General features: G+C 37.9%; 1 protein-coding gene across 1 annotated transcript in view; it reads left to right on the plus strand.

Annotated features, from left to right (window-relative positions):
- SPEN (spen family transcriptional repressor) overlaps positions 1-21212 on the plus strand; it is a 95396-nt gene that overhangs the window by 60691 nt on the left and 13493 nt on the right. Inside the window, exons 4-10 of the mRNA XM_039228990.1 lie at positions 4944-5104; positions 7017-7217; positions 10993-11144; positions 14290-14415; positions 14739-14852; positions 15865-15978; positions 17776-17876. Of these exons, the coding sequence (XP_039084921.1) occupies positions 4944-5104; positions 7017-7217; positions 10993-11144; positions 14290-14415; positions 14739-14852; positions 15865-15978; positions 17776-17876 (969 nt within the window). The remainder of the gene's footprint in view (positions 1-4943; positions 5105-7016; positions 7218-10992; positions 11145-14289; positions 14416-14738; positions 14853-15864; positions 15979-17775; positions 17877-21212) is intronic.

The raw sequence follows: 21212 nt of genomic DNA on the forward strand, positions 1-21212 counted from the left end.
TGTCAGCACAGAGCCTGATAATCATGACCTGAGCCCAAGTCGGATACTTAGCCAACTGAGCTACTGAGGCGCCCCCCTCTTCACTGTTTTAATTGCAGAGTTTTCTAGTTGCTTTAATACTCCTTTTCCCATTAATGCCAGATTTTTGTTTCTCAACTTAATTTGGTTAAATGCTTTTTAATCTCTCAGCTGTCAAAGAACCAACCTGGGGTCCCCGGGTGGCTCAGTGGGTTGAGTGTCCAACCTTTGATTTAGGCTCAGCTCATGAGATCAAGCCGCATCTTGAGTGTGGAGCCTGCATGAGATTCTCTCCCTCTGCCCTTCTTCCCTGCTTGCATATTCTCTCTGTCTCACTCTCTCTCTCTGTCTCTCTCTCTCACTCTCATATTAAAAAGCAACAGGGGCGCCTGGGTGGCTTAGTCGGTTAAGCGTCCAACTTTCGCTTAGGTCATGATCTCGCAGTTCGTGGGTTCAGGCCCCGCGTCAGGCTCTGTGCTGACTGCAAGCTCAGAGCCTGGAGCCTATTTCAGAGTCTGTATCTCCCTCTCTCTCTCACCCTCCCCTGCTCGCGCTCGCTCGCGCGCTCTCTCTCTCTCTCTCCTAGAAATAAATAAAAAATACATATATATAAAAAAAGCAACAACATAAGTAAATATTTATCATAATCACATTTACAAATACAGGGATAATCAAATGTTTACAAATACAAGGATACAGATGCTGATGCCTGTCATTGGATGCTGCTCTTGTGTGTGAACAAATTTAGCCCTGAGTCATTTTATAAATAGTATACCCAGTACCTTGACATTTTTAGTGTTAAGAGTCAAATATTCAGTGTAGTTCTGTGTATAAAGTGGCTGTAGGAATAGGGATAGTTGATTATTTGACACTGTAATTTGGGGTAAGAGAATCCTGGCATCCCAGATTCTATTCTTTCACTGTTATGTAGAGGTTCCTGAGCTATAGCCCTTGGCCAGAGGGCCTTGTTTCTTCCCTAGCAGCCTGAGCCCTGGAGACATGGCAAGGGGAGACTTGTGAGATGGGGATTCTAGAGCTGGTGCCACTCCGCACGTAGGGGGATGGTTCAGTGATGTGAATACCTGCCCTGGAGCAGAGCTGGTCCTGCTGGGGTCAGGCGGTGGAGGGAGGCAGGGGGGTGAGCTTCTCCTCAAGCAGTGGCCTCTGTGCAGAGGATAAGGTGCCCTGTCACAAGTTCTCACCTGGGCACTAACCAGCCTCTTCCATATAGTTGTGTTGGTAGCCACTTGCTTTCAGGTGCTCCTAATCCTTGCACATACAACTGCATTGCCAGCTCATGTGCCCTGTAGTATGCCTTTATGTCCATTCCTGTTTACCTGTTTCCTAGTAAGTTGCCTTTTGTAATTTCTGCATTTTATTTTCCCTATTATTGGTAAAACATGGTTCCTATAAAATAAAGCTATATACTGTTAAAAAAAATTGTTAAGTAACTAACTAGTTGTTTGTTATATTTCTTCATTGTGGAAAATTTTAGATCTATTTCTTAGTTTTCTTAGTAATCTTAATTAAAAATTCTAAGCACATATGCAAAGTAATTTAGCTTATTTGTCTTATGTGCTTAGGAACAATGTAACTAGATTTCTTTTAAATTGTGTTTTTTTCTTTTAAATTGTGTTTTTTTCAGTTTCTCAACATTTAGATGTTGAATTGTAATATTAGTGTTGGGCACCTGGGTGTTTCAGCCAGTTGAACATCCAACTTTAGCTCAGGTCATGATCTCACAGTTTGTGACTTTGAGCCCCATATCAGGCTCACTGCTGTCAGTGTGGAGACTGCTTCGAATCCTCTATCCTCCCACTCCTCTCTCTGCCCCTCCTCAGCTCACATTCTCTCAGAAATAAAGAAACATTAAAAAAATTAATATTGATGTTGAAAATGTAATTTTGATGTGGTCATGTAAATGTAAAGTTCACTATTAAACTTTTAAATTTACATGTAAATGTAAAGTTAAAACTATTAGTTGATAACATCATTATTACTCCTTTAAGACAATTTAGACTGGAATAGATTCTGATTAACTACTTTTGGCTTTCAAGAAACAGCTACGTACTACACAGCATATGCTCGTGAACTGTTGTGATTCTTCAGGTTTTTTTTTTTTAATGTTTGTTCATTTATTTTTGAGAGAGAGAGAGTGAGTGGGGGAGAGGCGGAGAGAGAGGAAGACCGAGAAGTGCAGAGCCCAACACAGGGCTCGAACCCACAAACAGATCATGACCTGAGACGCTTAACGGATTGAGCTGCCCAGGGCCCCAGTGATTCTTCAGTTAATAATGAAAATAATAATTTTTTAAATTAAAAATGACACAGCTCTTCTGGGCATTTGGGCCTTCTGTCAATTTAGTAGAACTGAAAAATATTTGGGGGCCTAAATTTGTGCCCCCATTTTGATTCAGGATCTTAAAATCCATAGTATATTTAACAATCCACACTGGAAATGCACATTGCAGATTAGGTTAGCATACCGAAATGTGAACTCAGAAGTTGAACCATTTTATCATTTTATAAGGTTTTGTAAAGGTTTAATAACCTTTCCCTTTTGTAGTTAATCACTTCAAATTGGTCAGCCGAAAATTCTACCAGTTAAATTTTACATCTTGTTTCAAAATTAGTGTGGTAGCAGGGAATTCACCAAAATTGTGATGGCATTTATGGCAAATCTAATTTCTATCATTATTTTGTACTTTAAAATCATTATTCCCATTTGTCACCTTGTTCTCCATTTTTATAACACAGACTTATATAGAACTTGTTTTTTGTTGCCTCATGATTGTTTCAGTAACAGAAATTATACTCTTACCCATATTTGTTTACTTTACCCACTGTTGCTAAGGAATTTTTGGTGTTTATAATATCGGTAGAGTTGTAATTATTTTCCTTAATGGTTTCTTTGTGATTCACTGGAATTAAGTTGATAAGTCATAACATTCTATACTGTAATCCAGTGGTGGCCTAGTCAATAATCTTGTATTACTTGAAGTACTTTTAATACATAAAACAAGGATTTTTTTCCCCTTCTGTGCTATAAATTATTTTTATTAACCCTTTATTTGAATGAACATCACTTAGTGCTAGTAGCCCTACTTTTACTGAATGATGTAGGAAAAAATTTATTGTTATAGGGAAATCTGAAGCCTAGTCGTGTATAGGAGGCCTGGCTGTGACAGTCTACAGTTCTATCTTGAAACTTCTATCCTTAGTAGTTTGTATTTTGTAACTCAGATATGTCCTTTTGAATCTTACTGGCATTGGTTTATTTCTCTGTGTTTCAAACTTAAAGGAACTTTGATAACCTTGTCAAGCTTTCGTCTTTTGCCTTAGCATATGAGAGCTAAGTAAAAATGCTGTGTAGGTTCTTGGTTATAGTACCCTGTTTTCTTACAGTGTTTCTTTATTAAAAAAAAAAAAAAAAAAAAAAAAGCAAAGGCAAATTTACCTTAGTTCCTTGGGTTGGATTTATTTATCCGACTGGTTTAGAGATTGTGTTGGCTGTGAGAGCAGTAGTTTTAGCCCAAATGACAAAAACTATCAGGTCTTCCCTCGAGTATGTGTGTTCAAGGTAGATTAACCACCCCCTTCCACCAGAGTTATTTGCTTAAAAGATAAGCCTTCCACAATAAGGAGGGGAGAGTATGAAGCAAAATTTCAGAAACCTGTGAATAGCAGACCCAGTAAATAGCTTTTTTATTAATAAAAAAAATATTTGAGATGTTAGAACAGAACCATGGCAGTCTTTGCTCATCTGGTGCTGAAAAGAGACTTCCTATTATTCGTACAGACCTTAGACATAATCTTGTTTCAGTTTCTCTCTCTCTCTCTTAATCTGAACATGTAGGTAATATTTTCTCCTTGTCTTTCAACTGTCTTCCCCTTTGAGGATTGTATCAAACTGAAGAGTAATAAATTCAGTTTCATTGACTCATATCCCACGTTTTTTATAGAGAAAAGAGCCTAAACCAGCAAGACTCACGTAACTTATATAACATTCATTAGTCCCTCAAATATTTAAAAAATAAAATACCTAGGAAATTATTTTAGGTATTTTTGTTTTCTTCAAAATTAACATAACCCCTGAGATGGTGGTGGTGGTGGTGGTGGTAGCAGCAGCAGCAGCAGTAGTAGTAGTAATAGTAACAGAGCAATGCCATTTTATTTGGTGAATGCTGTCATCTTAGAAACTCTGTAAACCTGTAGGTTATTTTACTTAATTCATAACCCTGCAAGATAGGTACTTTTATTTCCATTTTATAGATGGTGGAAACTGAGGCTTAGCAAGAGATTAAGTTACTTGTCCAAGGATATGTGCTGTACATCTAAGTCAAGGTTTGAGTTGTGGTCTCTGAATCCAAAACCCATATTCACCATTCTTTAAGAAGAAAAATTTTTTGTTAAGGGAGAGAAGGCTATGGGAGGGGGGTAGGGACAAAGGGGGGTGGGGGGAATCTCAAGAAGGCTCCATGCTCCACCAGGAGCCCAATGCAGGGCTTGATCCCACAACCATGGGATCATGACCTGAGCCCCTGTCAAGAGTCAGATCTTCAACTGCTAGATGGACTGAGCCCCCTAGGCATCTAAATTCACTATTCTTTTATTACCACCTTTGAGTGAATTGCATTTACTAGGCTTAACTTGATTTGGAAAAAGTTGTTCACATTTTGTACAGAAATGAAACAATTTGTCTTTCCGTGGATTGTGGTGGTAGATTGTTACTTTTGCTTCCACAGTCTCAGGCCAGTGTTCTGCCTTCCAAGGTGGATTGTAAAATAGATGTGGAGAGAGGGGAGGGTGTCCAGAAACCTCAGACCTAAAATGTAGATTGTTGCTTTTAATTATTGCTGCTTGTTGATTTTTTAGAAGTTTTATATGTATTCATTTTCTGTTTGTCTTTTTTTGCCCTATTGCAGCACTGACTCTAGCAGTAGTTCAAGCGACGAGTCTCCAGCCCGATCAGTTCAATCTGCAGCAGTCCCAGCACCCACTTCCCAGTTGCTTTCATCCCTGGAGAAAGATGAGCCACGTAAAAGTTTTGGGATCAAGGTTCAGAATCTTCCAGTACGCTCTACAGGTAAAGTTTTGTGTTACTGTACTTTTCTCTTTGCTGCTGTTGGGAAATGTGAGGCTGAGCATCTTAAATTTTGTTTTCTAGCAACAAGCTTTGTTTTTGTGGTTCATTACTCTTTAAACGCCACATAGGAAAAAGCAAGTGATTATTATAACTTTCTAGGTGGTTACGTATGTGAAGATTGCATGTTATTTGTATTTACTATATCTACATGCATGTGTACCTATACATTATTGTGCACATTGTATATACATACACAAAGGTTGTGTGGTGCGTGTTATATAAAGAAAGCACGTTTATTTTTTTAAATATACTTACTGGATTAAATATTTTGATATTAGGGGAAATTTGATATGAAATTATAGAACTGTTTCCAGTTAAGTTTGTTACATTCACCTGGAGTCCTATGTTATGTGGAATAATTTTGGACATAAAACTATGATAGGAAACTCATTTCGAAATATTAACATTTTAAATGAGGAAAATTATGAATAATGAAAAAGTCTGGTTGAAAGCTATACTGAAGTCTACTAATAGCTGTCCTGATATTTTCATTAATAATTGCCCATGCTATACTGTTATTTCTACATTAGGCATAAGAATATGTAAACAACTGTTAGTAGATGGTCAAGCCAACAAAGACCAAACTAAGTACTTCTTAGCTAAGTACATTTCAGTGATTACTTAAATTATTTATTAAAACACTATAAAACAGGTTTGTGAAGAGATACTAAGATACAAACGTTGATGAGTTTTTATTTAGAATACTTAGTTATTAAGGAATGGATAGGGATAAAATTGGCATGTCTTTCTGTACAATTTTAATTTTTATGATGAAACAAGTTAACACAAGACCCCTCCCCCCATTGCATGATTCATCTATAGAAGGCCTTAGAGTTGTCAGCATGTCACATGCTGCTTCCCACACAATTTTCTCATTGACATAATGCTTTGAAAGCTAGAAATCCAACTTTCTTAAGTTTTTAAAAGTTGTGTATATGTATGTATATAAAATTTTTATTATGAAATTTTTATTTTAAACTTAACCAGAAGTAGTAGTAGCAAAATGAACTCCCTTTACTGCATACCCCAGATTTAAAAATTGTTAATATTTTGCTAGACTTGCTTTGTTTCTATTTTCTTTCTTTTCTGTTCCTGTTGCCTTTTTAGCCCCCCTTAAGCCAATCGCTGATGTTACATCATTTCATACCAACTTAAAGATACATACTTTTGGGGCACCCGATTGACTCATTCTGATGAGCAGCTGACTTTCGCTCAGGTCATGATCTCATAGTTCATGGGTTTGAGCCCCACAATGGGGCTAACAGCATGGAGCCTGCTTTGGATTCTGTGTGTCTGTCTCTCTCTGCCTCTCCCCTGCTTGTGTGCACTCTCAAAAATAGACATTAAAAAAAATTTTTTAAAGATACCTTCTTTTGCATTTGTCTATAGAATAGGAGGGCATTTTTCTGTATAAGCACAATGTCTTCTTTTTTTTTTTTTTTTTAATTTATTTTGAGAGAGAGAGAGCACATGCACAGGAGAGACGGGGAGAGGGAGAGAGAATTCCAAGCAGGCTCAGAGCTGCTGTGCAGAGCCCGACTCGGCTCGAGCCCACAAACCATGAGGTCATGATCTGAGTCAAAGTCAGACACTTAACCGACTAAGGCACCTGGGCGCCCACCACAGTGTCATTCTTATCTAACAAGTAACCAGCGATATCTTCTAATATTCTGTTTATTTTCACAATTGTACAAAAGTCTCTAAAATACCATTTTACAGTTATTTTATTTGAAAGTCTTATATGCTAACAAAACTTAGGTCAAAAATCAAGCCAAAGATTTTGTAGTTTGCTTACTTAAGTTGTAACTAAATTAGAAAAATAAGCACCTTGTTTTTTTTGTGGGGGATTTAGATACAAGCCTTAAAGATGGCCTTTTCCATGAATTTAAGAAATTTGGAAAGGTGACTTCAGTGCAGATCCATGGAACTTCAGAAGAGAGGTATGGTCTGGTATTCTTTCGGCAGCAAGAGGACCAAGAAAAAGCATTGACTGCATCAAAAGGAAAACTTTTCTTTGGCATGCAGATTGAAGTAACAGCCTGGATAGGGCCAGGTAAGAGACAAGGAGACTAATGTTTTGTAAAATTTGTATTTCACCTTATGAAGAAGTCCCATCTTACCCTGAATTTGGACATGATTCCAGCTTTATTTGTTGACATACTTCCAGTGTCTTCTGTTTTAAAGACTGGGTACATTTGTTGTTCAGGTTAATAAAATTATGTTGTTTTGGTTAGGGAGGGTGAAGGTTGTTCTGTTTCTTTACGGGAGAAATGCTGACTTCTAAGAGTCTGGAAGGCACAGTTTGGCCCTTTGTTGAGTCCTGCCTCCCCCAAAGGATTGAATTGATTGAGATAAGGAGATAGCTTTTTGGAGAATGACGTCAGAGTTACCCTGAATTAGGAAACACACGACTTGCTACATTGATCCAAGGGGCTAGTTAGACTACTTTTATTTTCTGTTATGCCCAGCACGAATTGATCTATTGTCGTAGTTTCCATGATCTTGAAAGCTGGTGACAAAAGCAGGACTACAAGTGTGACCCAGTGAGTTTCAAGGGGACGTTTTATTAGGTTGAGCCTACTTGTAGGACCTGTTGTAAGGCAGGAAGTCTTCTCAGGCACCGCTTGGGCCATTGTTTCTTCTGTTTCAGAACCCTCTATAGTGCAGACCTTTAATTTAACCCTGTTCCAGCCTAATGGTTCAGAATTCACATGTTCAAGTTTGGGAACCCTCCAGTTTAAGGCAACTTGTATGTAAATTTGTGGAGGAATGAACAGAAATGTTTAAATTATGCAGTCACGTTATGTAGCTGAGACAAACTTTAAGCCTTTGAGGGGTGCCTGGCTGGCTCAATTGGTAGAGTATGTCACTCTTCATCTCAGGGTTGTTAGTTCAAGCCCCATATTGGCTGTAGAGCTTTATTTTAAAAAAAAAAAAAAACTTTGAATGGAATTTATAGGGTAAACATAGCCCATTTTCTTGGAATATTCATTGTTTTAACAATTAAGAGGAAAAATAGAATTTCCCTGATAAGAATGTGTAAATATTATTTGTATATATTAAAACAGGCACAGAGTCATTAGAGGGAGGATTGTAAAATGTGCATGATTTAATGATAAACACAAGAATTAAAAGGGATTATAGGATGGGGCACCTGGGTGGCTTAGTCGGTTAAGCGTCCGACTTTCGCTTAGGTCATGATCTCGCGGTTTGGGGGTTCGAGACCCGTGTTGGGCTCTGTGCTGACTGCCAGTTCAGAGTCTGGAGCCTGTTTTGGAGTCTGTGACTCCCTCTCTCTCTGACCCTCCCTGCTCACGCTGTCTCTCTCTCTCTCTCCTAGAAATAAATAAAATATATATATAAAAAAAGGGGGGGGATTATAGGTAATGCCCTCACGTTCCCTCCTCTTCCAAGTTTGAGATGTACTGTCCTGAGTTAAACTGAGTTAAATGACTCAGGAGTTCTTATTTAACACACTGAGAACAGGTCACAAATTGACCTAAGGAATAATATTTAGAATGTCATATAATCTATTGTAGAAAGTTGTTAGAGCCATATGTAATTACTAAGTAGTGGGGATCTAATTCAGGGCCTTTAAGATGGCCCTCATATCTCCAAGTCATGGGGCTAGCTTGTCATTTTCACTGTAAAAAAAAAAAAAACAAACAAACACATTTTAGCTAATTAGCACCTGGGCTTTAACCACACCTGCCAGTGAAGATTTTGAGAAGTTTGGTTGGTTCAGGCGTAGGAAAGCTTGAAGGTACTTTATCAGGTGCGACAGCATGACACACTTGTTGAATGGGATATTTGAAGGCAGTTGAATGTGTGTATGGAGACTTGGTTGGAATTATGTTGTTGGATGGTTACATCATAAAATGTTTTGTATTGAAATGTATGGAGCTGATTGCTTCCTTAGGTCAAGGACCTCTTGTTACAAAGATCTGAATCCAAGAAGCTCAGCTTTGCATATAGACCCCAGGGGGCTTCTAAGATTGTGCTTTCTTAGTTCTATGCAGATCATTATAATCCCTTAAACATGAAATTGTGAAGATAAAAGAGGTTTTTTCAGTGACACGTAGGCATTAAGACTTGAACCAGTCATGAAGATTAAACAGATTATATGTGGAAAATACACTTTTTAAAAATCTTTGTTAGGGGCGCCTGGGTGGCTTAGTTGGTTAAGCATCCGACTTTCGCTTAGGTCATGATCTCACGGTTCGTGGGTTCGAGCCCCGCGTCGGGCTCTGTGCTGACAGCTCAGAGCCTGGAGCCTGTTTCAGAGTCTGTGACTCCCTCTCTCTCTGACCCTCCCCTGCTCATGCTGTCTCTCTCTCTCCTAGAAATAAAACATTAAAAAAAAAAAATCTTTGTTAAACCAAATTTCTGATTTTGAAATTTTTATTGAGCTATTTGGTGGAAATGAAGCCAGTACATACTATTTTAATGGTTGTAAATTATGCTTTATCCTTCTGATTCTCTCTTTTGGAGTACAGACCTCAAGATGTGTCTGAATTATTTTTTCTTTTTCATTTTTTCTCCCTTTTTAAATGAAATATTCCTAAATATGTGCCCTCTGTTAGTTTCAAGAAGACCTAGTTGATCTTGAAATGAGATGGAGATAACAATAAAAATACAGTACGGAGACAGGTACATAAGCCCTGGCAGTTTCTGGGTCCCTCCGAGTCTGTGAAAGTGCATATTCTTTGATGATGCCAGTAAGATTAAGCTGAGGAGCAGTCAGGCTGGAATCAGGAGTGAGGTACGTTCTGAGTTCAACTCAGCAACTCAGAAGTTGAATCTTTTCAAGTATCAGTGTTGTTGACATCAGTAATATTTAGTGCCTGCTTGTAAACACTGTTTCAGCCAGTTGATTAAATGTTAACTTGTTTGTATGGCCTTGTTTTACATTAAAAAAGAGAACATATAGGCTGTGTATAGGTATTATCAACAAAACATTGAATGTTCTGCACTGTACCATGTTTATAAATGGAGCTTCAGAGAAAGGCTGTGTTTGAATTAGACACTAAACCTGGGCTTTAAACATAAGAAATAGAAACTTTAGGAGTGGTGCGGTCTCCCTCTGTGTGTCATGGGAGCCCATGAAGCAGCAGTTTCAGAAATACTGCTCCATTCAGTTTTCATACAATTACTATTCTTGTATCTAAAAATTGCTACATTTAGACAGGCTCTGTTAATTAACAGAGCTGTAAAATGCTAAATATTTTATAAAATGCTGAACAGCAAATTAATGAAGCTGGCCTGTTTTCATTTGAGTTTTATGTGTGTTTCAGATTGTAGTTTTATACTTTGCATTGAGAGCCTGCTGCAGAATTTTTGGAACCTAAGATTAGGCTTAAGTAATTGCTATTTTTGCTGGGGTTTAAAATCTATTTCTGTGTTAGTGATTATTTTTAAAACAAATCAACTTAGCAGACTGAAATTCAGTCCACTCTTCTATTTTAAAGATCAAAGGAAGTGTTACCCCTAAATTTTTTTTTTGACAAGGTTCTTTAGCCTTTGGAGTTAGCAAAAGGCAGCTATTTCTGAAGGTGTATACACCTTTTTCAGATTGTATGAGTATTCACCCCCAGTATTTCAGAGATTTCGCTTCTTAAGTATAGATTTTCCTGTGATATCTAAAAACACATTAAGACTTTCTTCTGTTTTGGGGTGCCTTGCTGGCTCAGTCTATAGGGCATGTGACTTTTGATCTTGGTGTGTGAGTTTGAACCCTACATTGGGTGTAGAGATTACTTCAAAAAAAAAACAAAAAAAAACCAACCAACCCTCATTTGTTTTTACTTTGCCCCCATCCCACTTAACAGAAACGGAAAGTGAAAATGAATTTCGTCCTTTGGATGAAAGGATAGATGAATTTCACCCCAAAGCAACAAGAACCCTCTTTATTGGCAACCTTGAAAAAACCACTACTTATCATGACCTTCGCAACATCTTCCAGCGATTTGGAGAAATTGTGGTATGTTGTTTGTTTTTTTTAATAGTAAAAACAGTTTAAGATCTTTGTCACAAAACATAGAGCATAATACAAGATTATATTTGGAAAGATGATATTTAGATGGTGTAACAACTATTTTTCTCATTTGCCCTGTGTTTTTAACTCCTGCTAAAAGATAATCTAGCAAAACTCCTTGGGAGACTGTTTCATGTGTGTATGTAAAACTGTATAATAGGTATTTGTCTTTGTTTTATGTATATATAACTTTTTCTATCCGTTTTTCTTATTTTCTTTGTCCATCAACTACTATTTAATGCCACATCTAGTTCTGTGGGTTGGAAGGAAAATCTAGAAGAGAAGTCTGTAAGAAAGAAGCAGCAACTTCGTATAGGAGTATTATGTCATCACAGTTTACATCGGAAGTACCTTGGGGATTACTGGAATGTGGATGTCATGCTGGAAGCTCAGTTCTATTTTGAAATTCTAATTAGAATCACTTTTTATATTTTGCAAGTTATTAAATTTAGGAATTTGAAGATTTTTTTCTGTTCCTTGTGACTCAAAAGTTGAGTCACTTTTTAGTGAAAATAGTTTGGTTACAGTTTTGAACCCTTGGGATAGATATACTATTTTGTTTTGTGTTTGGAAAAAAATAGGGAAATTACTTCTGTCTTTCGTAGACTTTGTCTTAATAACAGCGAGAAAATTGCTGTATAGTTTTGGACTTTGGAGAGTAAAAAAATATTTTGGGTAGGAGCAGTTATTGTTAACCTTTCAGGGGTTTGTATGTGTGTCCATCCATCTATCCATCCTTATTTGTACACTAATGTTGGAAGTGAAAGTCCTTACCTTTTTTTAATGACATAATCTAGTGAATAAAATATTTGTGCTTGTAGCTGATCTAAACCTCATAGGGACTAGGGGCAAGAGATAGAAGTGTTTGGTAGAAAGTAAGAAAAAACAGAAGGTATATATTTTGAGAAATAGCAAAACGTTCATTTTCCTTTCTTTTCAAATATTTTGATTTAAGTTATTTTATCACATACTCTAATTCCAGCTGTACTGCCTACTTAGATGGGTTCACTTACCTACCTGGGCTCCAGCCTTTTCTGTCTTTAGACAGAAAAGTTTTATTTATTTTAGCATTTGTGAGTCCATGAATTGATAAAACTTTCAGGTACACTTTTATTTGAATGTGGCTGCTACTTTGAATTTTGGAGGAGGTAAGAAATTATATTTGTTTACATAGATACATTTTCATCAACAGCATTGCTACAAATGGAGTGATTATTGTGTTGAAGAGCCATGCTTCTTAATAAGTGGCCACGTCCTGCTCTGTTTGAAAGCCATTATTTCAGGTTTGCAGTTGCTCATGTGGGTAACTATTTTAATGACACACAAACAGAGGAAATGGTCTGCTGCTTACTGATGGCAGATTATGCTACAGCTAGAAGAACCCTTGAAGTGAGCCTACCCACCAGTGTCCTTTGGAGACCATTTCTCTTAAGTGGAGTTACCCTGGATTGTTGCATTCTAGACTTTTTGTGAAAATTAGCGCCTGTTTACTATTACTTAGAACTATTTTGAATATAGGGCCGCCTGGGTGGCTGAGGCTGTTGAGCGTCCAACGCTGAATCTCAGCTCAGGGCTTGATCTCAGGATTGTGAGTTCAGGCCCTGCATTGGGCTCCTCGCTGGGCATAAAGCCTATTAAAAACAAAACAAAACAAAACTATTTTAAGTATAAACTGCTGCTTTTTTTAAGTACTCATCAAACTACTCTTCAAATACATTATTCATTTTCCTCTGTTTCAGCTTTGGATTATTGGCTTATGACCCTTAAAGAGGCTTGGGTATTGTGATTTACAGAATGTTTTAGATAATCACAACATGGGTTATTATTGTTCAAGTATAAATTTTGCCATCCTTGTATATGGTTTCTCTGGACCATTTTCATGTGTAAACCAGCTTTTTACATTACCTTATCTGAGTAGCAAAGTAGGCAGGACCAGAATGTCACGTGTGAGTAGTCATTCTAAAGAATTGAAGCTAAGGGTGCCTGGCTGGCTCAGTGGAAGAACATGCGACTCTTGATCTCAGGGTCATGAGTTCGAGACCCACGTTGGGTGTGGAGATTACGTAATAAACTTTAAAAAAGATAAAGAGATGGGGGTGTATTTTTATAGACTGTTTCTTTAACCAAGGGATGGTGTTCTGATACATCTTCACAAAGTAGTTCAGATATTTATACATTTATTCATTTTGCATATGAAAGATTATCACTATATATATCAGTCACCAGGCTTGGTTCAGTTAGATATACTGATACATTGAATGAGTCTTCTAATTTAGGATTGCATATTTTAAATCACTGTTTTGAAAACTTGATTTCTTTCCCATTCTTACTCTTCTCAAATATTGTATTTTAAATTGCCAGCCACTAATAAGGGTTTTAGATTATTGCAGAAGCAAATTACAGTTTACCCTTGAAAAGCATAGGTTTTAACTGCAAGGACCCACGTCTATGTGGACTTTTCTCCTTATGATTTTCTTGATAACATTCTCTTTCCTCCAGCTTACTTTAAGGATATAGTATAATAATTTTTTACAGAATATGTGTTAATTGACTATGTTATCAGCAAGGCTTCTGGTCAGCAGTAGGGTGTGAGTAGTTAAGTTTGATGGGAGTCAAAAGTTACATGTGGATTTCTCAACTGCCTTGGAAGTTGGCACCCTCACTAACCCCCTTGCCCTGGCCCCCTGTTGTTCAAGGGTCAGCTGTATTTCTTAGATTTTTATTAAATAGGCTGCCTTTCTTTATTAATCTTTTCTGTATTGTTCCATTCTTAGCAGATGTACTGATGAATCAAGCACAACCTTTTCTTTATTCATAAATTTCTCTTAACAACAGGTATTGTAGATTTAAAATTTTGAGTTTGCACTTTCTCTTCTGCAAAGAATTTCACAGAGGAAAGATTTCATGGTGTGAACTCTGTGTTGTGTAGTCTTTCAGGCTATTTATGGTTGTATTACAATGTATGGTTCTAACTAAGAAAATGATCTTGGGGAATATGACTGGAGGAATATTATATCTCATTTGGACTTAGTTTATTCTGATTTATTTTCCTGTTGGCCTGTTACTAATTGGTACTAATTGGATTTTTCAGGATATTGATATTAAGAAAGTAAACGGAGTTCCTCAGTATGCATTCTTGCAGTACTGTGATATTGCCAGCGTTTGTAAGGCTATTAAGAAGATGGACGGGGAGTACCTTGGAAATAATCGCCTCAAGGTGAAGGATTTTGCATAAGTTATTATGCTGTTACGATTTGGAGTTTCTTTGTGTGAATATGTCTCATTATTTAAAATTGCAATACAATTAGATAACAATAAAGGTGATACAATTCTTTGCATCCTCATCCTCTTATACTGTAATCTGAATTAATACTTAGCCTGACAGGATCACTCTTGTATAAATTTCTGTTTGATTTTAACCAGATGGTTCTCCCTTGGGATGATGGTTGATAAGATTCCTACAGAAGACAAGTTTTTTCAGAATTCTGTAGTTGAATTATTGGTGACTTTACTAATAGAAATTTCACCTCTCCTATTCAGCTGGGTTTTGGAAAGAGCATGCCTACAAACTGCGTGTGGTTAGACGGGCTTTCTTCAAACGTGTCAGATCAGTATTTAACACGCCATTTCTGCCGATACGGGCCTGTGGTAAAGGTAGGTGGGAGGTTTTGGTGTTGGCATCAGTTACTTCTGACTCCCTATTCTTGGTATTCTGTCCTTCAGCCCCAGTTTTTAATGTTTATGTTTTCTTTTCTTTAAAAACCCATAATTTGTTGTAGAAGGGTTTTGAATCTATTAGCTTATGATATGAGGAAGTATTTCAAAAAAACTATTTTGAACTAGCCATGATGACTAATTTTGAAACTAATTTGCATGATACTATTAAATAGAATGGTTCTTAGAGGTTTTTATTATTTTATCTCACATTAAAATTAGTCTAATTATCTAATTATTTACAATCACACGAATATGTAATTAGACTTTAAAGTCATCATTTAAAAAAATAAATAAATAAAGGGACAACCATACAATATTAATCTAACCAAAGTTTGTAAGGTAACATACCCACAAATGACAGGAAAAAGGTCTGCGGGCCCCATTCCATTATGTGAAAGTAGAGCTTTGAACTCTTTGAGAGCAGTTACACTGTGGTGGGTGTGGTGTATAATTTTGATATTTCTTTAAATGTAGCTTTTGTTGCTTGGAGAAACACACATCATAAAGACTGCTAGTATAAATGTAGAAATCCAGTAGCTTTATGTTAATAATGCTTATAACCAGAATTCACTGAAATTTATTGTTGATTCAGTACTCTACATTTTTTTCTCCTTCAAGGATGTTAATTTTTTTTTTAAGCCAAAACTACAAGAATACCTACTTAAGTACAGTACAGGACTCAGCATGGAAAATAAAGATACAGAAAGACAAAATAAAGGCATAATGTACCTCGAGCCATAGTGTTGACAATTGTAAACAGTCCCTACATATTTTATTGGGTCTCACTACTAACGGATCACCAGGAAAAGCCCTGACATTTTTTCTAGAATAAAAAAATTACATATTTTTTCTTGGCAGTGTCCTTGTGACCTAAGATTTTCTTGGGACTGACACTGAGTTTAGGGCACGAGGCTCTTACTTGGTTTTTGTTTTGTTTTGTCTTTTACAGGTGGTGTTTGACCGCTTAAAAGGCATGGCCCTGGTCCTCTACAATGAAATTGAATATGCCCAGGCAGCTGTAAAAGAGACCAAGGGGAGGAAAATCGGTGGGAATAAAATTAAGGTGTGCAGAATGACTAAACAAATAAAACAAAATCGCATTGAGATCCCACCCTCTTAATAACTGGCATTTTGTGGGCAGCCAGCAAGGGGTGTGGTTTGCAGTGTGTGTGCGCTGTATGTCCTGTTCTTAAGGGGAACGTTACTATTTAAAAAAAAAAATTTTTTTTTTAATTTATTTTTTGAGAGAGAGAGACACACACACACAGCATGAGCAGGGGAGGGCCAGAGAGAGAGGGAGACACAGAATCCAAAGACAGGCTCCAGGCTCTGAGCTAGCTGTCAGCAGAGAGCCCGATGCAGGGCTCGAACCCACAAACCGTGAGATCATGACCTAAGCTGAAGTCAGACGCTTAACTGACTGAGCCACCCAGGTGCCCCACGTTACTATTTTTAGACTTGGCTACTTGAAGGCAACAGAGTCATTAGCCACAGGACCTTCCCTAAAAATTGTGTTGTTCAAGGAAATGTGTCCCCCAACTCCCCAGGTACTCGATGTTACATATATAGTCATGGTGCAGGCTGGCCTGCCTTCACCTGTGGGTATCTGCATCCCAGGAACTCTTAGTGTCAGTCATTCCAGCTTGCTGAACGATCCTCTCTTCCTCTTCTTTCCTCCTCTCCTAAAGAGTGGGTAGCCACTGAACATAAGATTTTTGTCTGATGTTTTTGTTTAAAACCTTTGGTTCATGAGAACCTGAAGGAAAGTTATGCACTTAATACCTATGGTGGTTAGATTGAAATACCTGTTTTTGAAATAAGATACTGCTAGATGATGGGTATCATAGGCTTTTAATAATGACTCTGAGGCCCAGCTGTGAGTGAACTTTAAATGTTTTGTTATATATTTTCTAATTGGTTCCAGCAAATACACATATAGATTGCTGGATATAGTTGATCTGATTATTTGGCAACCTAGAATCCTGATAGGTATTGTTTCCATTTTCCATTTTGCCTTTTCCACTCCTTCAGTTTTCTGGAACCTAAAAAAAAAATTATTTTTTTAATTTTTGAGAAAGGGAGAGAGAGAATGCGTGAGTGAGGAAGGGATAGGGAGAGGGAGAGAATCCCAGGCGGGCTCTGCACTGTCATCATCAGAGCCCAGTGCGGGCCTCGAAACCACGAACAGATCATGACCTGAACTGAAATCAGAAGTCTGACACTTAACCAACTTAGCCACTTAGGTGCCCATGGGTTCTGGAACTTTTAATTATATTTCTTTCTTGGGGCACCTGGCTGAATCAAGTGGTAGAACATGAGACTCTTAATTTTAGGGTCATGAGTTCAAGCCCCATAGTGGGCATAGAGCTTACATTAAAAAAAAAACAATAGGTATTTATTATCAGTATTTGTTTTTTTTTTTTTTTTTTTAATTTTTTTTTTTAATGTTTTTATTTATTTCTAGGAGAGAGAGAGACAGCGTGAGCAGGGGAGGGTCAGAGAGAGAGGGTGTCACAGACTGAAACAGGCTCCAGGTTCTGAGCTGGCAGTCAGCACAGAGCCCGACGCGGGGCTCGAACCCACGAACCGCGAGATCATGACCTAAGCGAAAGTCGGACGCTTAACCGACTAAGCCACCCAGGCGCCCCTATTATCAGTATTTGTATTGAATCTGAAAGAGATTTCAAGTTAACAAAACATAGGTTCAGATATGAGGACTGTTTCACTTAGTTGAGATAGGTTGTTCTTTCTTGAAGTTTATCTAGAGGACTGTGTTGGGGAGGATTTTCAAATTTGGTAACACTTTCCGTTTTAAAAACCTGCAACTTGAATCAAACACCTTCTATTCTTTGTTCTTAAGGTGGATTTTGCAAATCGGGAAAGCCAGCTGGCATTTTATCACTGTATGGAAAAGTCTGGTCAAGATATCAGAGACTTTTATGAAATGTTAGCGGAAAGAAGGTATGTATTTTTTTTCCCCCAAGTAATAAGGTATGTATTTTAAACCTATCAGCATAGCTTGAATTTTAAAATTTTAAATACATAAAATTTAGATAGAATTAAATTTTATTTTCACTCATTTCTAAATTCATCCCAAAAAAACTCCTTTCCTTTTATCCACCCATACAGAAACCCAGGTTTATTTTTATGAATTCAGTTTTCATGTGGCTCATGGGATTTAGGGTAACCTAAATACATTTCTTATAGGGCTGACTGCCCCATAATTTGAAAGTTACTATTTTGCTAAATTATAACTTTATGTACAAATCATCCTGCCTTACAGTTTTAAATTAAATATGATAACATGTTAAAGGGCGTTAATCTTAAGTGCCCTGTATATTTAGTAATGACAACATCCAGATTATCACCATGTGTGTGCCCATACAATTAAAAAAATTTTTTTAAAGATTATCATGAGCGTTGTTCTGAATTCAGATCTTTTAAATAATAATTTGTGATCAGCCAAAGCATATATATATCGGTAATTTTAGCAACATAAAAAGTAAATCTTATTTCCTGTTGTTGATTTTTTTCAGTCATGGTAATGTAGTACAGTATTTGATTTTTTTTTTTTTCCTGCAGTTCAGAATCATTTAAGTTCTCACAGTTTGAACCAGGCTATCTCTGTTAGCATACAACTGCCCCCAAACCGATGATTGATTCTTTTTTAGACTGAATATGTTAAAACATCCTAACACAGCATAACAAAACCTTGAATTCTGAGAAAGTTTTTTATTTTTTTAATGCTGCGTTAAGCACTTCAATAGCTGATCATATCTGAAAATGGAAACTGTCAGGGAGCCTTGGGGGGGGAGGGGCTCAGTCAGTTGAGTGTCCAACTCTTGATTTTGGCTCAGGTCATAATCTTTAGGTCGTGGGATCGAGCCCCATGTCGGGTGCTGTGCTGATCAGTGGAGCCTGCTTGGGATTCTCCCTCTGCCCCTCCCTCATGCATGCATCCTCTCTCAAAAAACTAAAAAGAAAATGGAAACTACTGTCCACGTGGTCAGGCTGTCCAAACACGCCGCCTCCATGATTCAATGTCCTGGAATGTCACTACTGAGTCTCCACCCGTCTCCATATGCGTTAAACAAAAGGCGCGTGAAAAATGCCTTTAGACACTGTAGTTCAACTATAAAAGGGGGTTCTGTGACAAATAGGAGTCAGATCCTGATTGTGCCACCAGAAACCTGTTGAATACATTCATTTCCTTTGACTGCATGTTTTTGCCACTTCGTTTTTAAGTTACAGAAGGTATATAGTTCTTGAGTCCTTTCCTTGTGGAATATTGAACAACATTCATTGAATACTGGGAAAGTTTTTTATTCTTATTTTTTAAAGATTTTATTTTTAAGTAATCTCTACACCCAAATATGAGCTCAGACTTACAACCTCCAGATCAAGAGTCACATGCTTCACCAACCAAGCCCTGAGCAGCCCTGAGGAGGTGTTTTGGGGTTTTTGTTTTGTTTTGTTTTGTTTTTAATGAAAAATGTACCCCACAGCCAAATTCCCAAAAGCCTGAATTTATGTAAGGATTTGATGGGTTTTCGCCAGTAGACTGGAGTCCACAGCCCTCTAGCCAAAATGTCAGTTTCGATATACGGCTTTTCTTCTGTGTCGTGTGTGTGCGCGCGTGCGTGTGAGCAAGCGTGAGCGAGCGAGCACACACATGTTATGATGTTGTCTGTGGAGAGAGAAAAAAGGTCTCCATCCTGGCTCCCCAAGTAGCAGTTCGAAGTCATCGTTCACACTTGCAGTACTGACAGGAACGCTTCCCCACATGCCAGTAGGAAGCGTGGTCTGGTGGCACCTAAGACAAAACACCCATTAAAATTCTCTATGCATACATTAAGTGTTTTTCAAAGAATAATGTCTTGTGAGGGTTGGATAATGCTGTGTGGGTGTTAATTTTTGTATATTACCACTTTTAAATTCAGTCATTTTACTGACAATCTGGCTCTGGCTTTGTTCTTTGGTTTTTACCCATGGTGATTTATCCCTGTTGAATGGAGTGTATCACCAGAGTGGGAATGAGAAGGGTGTAACCCAGTTTTGCCCCATTTGTTTTCAGATGGCAGTGCTTACAGAGTGCACTCCTTGCAGTAGAACTTGAGGATGTTTGCCCTTCACTTAGAGTGGAAGTCAGTCATCCCACGGAATACTTAATACATGAATGAAAAAAATGCTTTACCTCTAATGACACTTGAACTCAGGGATCCAAACAGTGACTGATTTGCATAGGGTTCTGCAGTTTAAAAGTAGCATTTCATTTATTCCTTCTTATCTTGTGTTACTTTTAGTGGAACTGAAGAACAGATCACCTTGCTGATAAGGTCACAGGCTAAGACATTTGTCTGGAGATAAACCCAGTGCTCCTTCCTGCTGGTGCAGCGAACTTTATACTTTTTGCCAAAATGATTCTCAAGATAAATTTACAAGAGGCTATTATGCTTTAGATGAATTTCCCACCTACTTAGGGGAGTTGGGATACTCTGCAGTCACGTGAACAGAGTTCTCTAAACCTGGCTTTTCCGGGTTCCTGAACACCCTTTGGTCCACGGTTCAGTGTTCAGTTGTACTGTCTCTTACTTGAGTTCTTTGAGGACAGGAACACTCATGACTTTTGGTCATAGGGTCCAGCAAAATACGTGCAAAATCAATATTTATTAAATTTAACAGTGCTCCAGCACTAATGTTTACACAAACACCTTTGACTTCTTTTTAGGTATAGTTGTAGTCTGATTAAAACATATCTTCAGCCTACTATTAATCTGGACAAGGAACTAGTGGCCATTCTAGGTGTCTTAAATCATTTTATGTTAGAAAGCATGGAAGTAGGGCACCTGGGTGGCACAGTTGGTTAGCGTTTGACTCCTGATTTCGGCTCAAGTCGTGATCTCACGGTTCATGAGATCGAGCCCTGCGTTGGGCTCTGTGCACTGACAGCATGGAACTCCTTGGGATTTTCTCTCCCTGTCTCTCTGCCCTTCCCCCATTCATGTGTTCTCTCTCTGTCTCTCTCTGTCTCTCTGTCTCTCTCTCTCTCTCTTTTTTAAAGAGAGAAAACACATCTTTTAAAAAGGAAAGCATTGGGGCGCCTGGGTGACTCAGTTGGTTAAGCGACCAACTTTGGCTCAGGTCATGATCTTGTGGTTTGTGAGTTTAAGGCCCGCGTCAGGCTCTTTGCTGACAGCTGGGAGCCAGGAGGTGCCTGGAGCCTGCTTCGGATTCTGTCTCCCTCTCTCTCTGCCCCTCCTTCGCTCATGTGCTCTCTCTTTCTTTCTCAAAAATAAA

The sequence above is a fragment of the Hyaena hyaena genome, unplaced genomic scaffold (genome assembly GCF_003009895.1).
Source record: "Hyaena hyaena isolate Hyena2069 unplaced genomic scaffold, ASM300989v1 scaffold_35, whole genome shotgun sequence".
In the NCBI taxonomy this organism is placed as follows: Eukaryota; Metazoa; Chordata; class Mammalia; order Carnivora; family Hyaenidae; genus Hyaena; species Hyaena hyaena.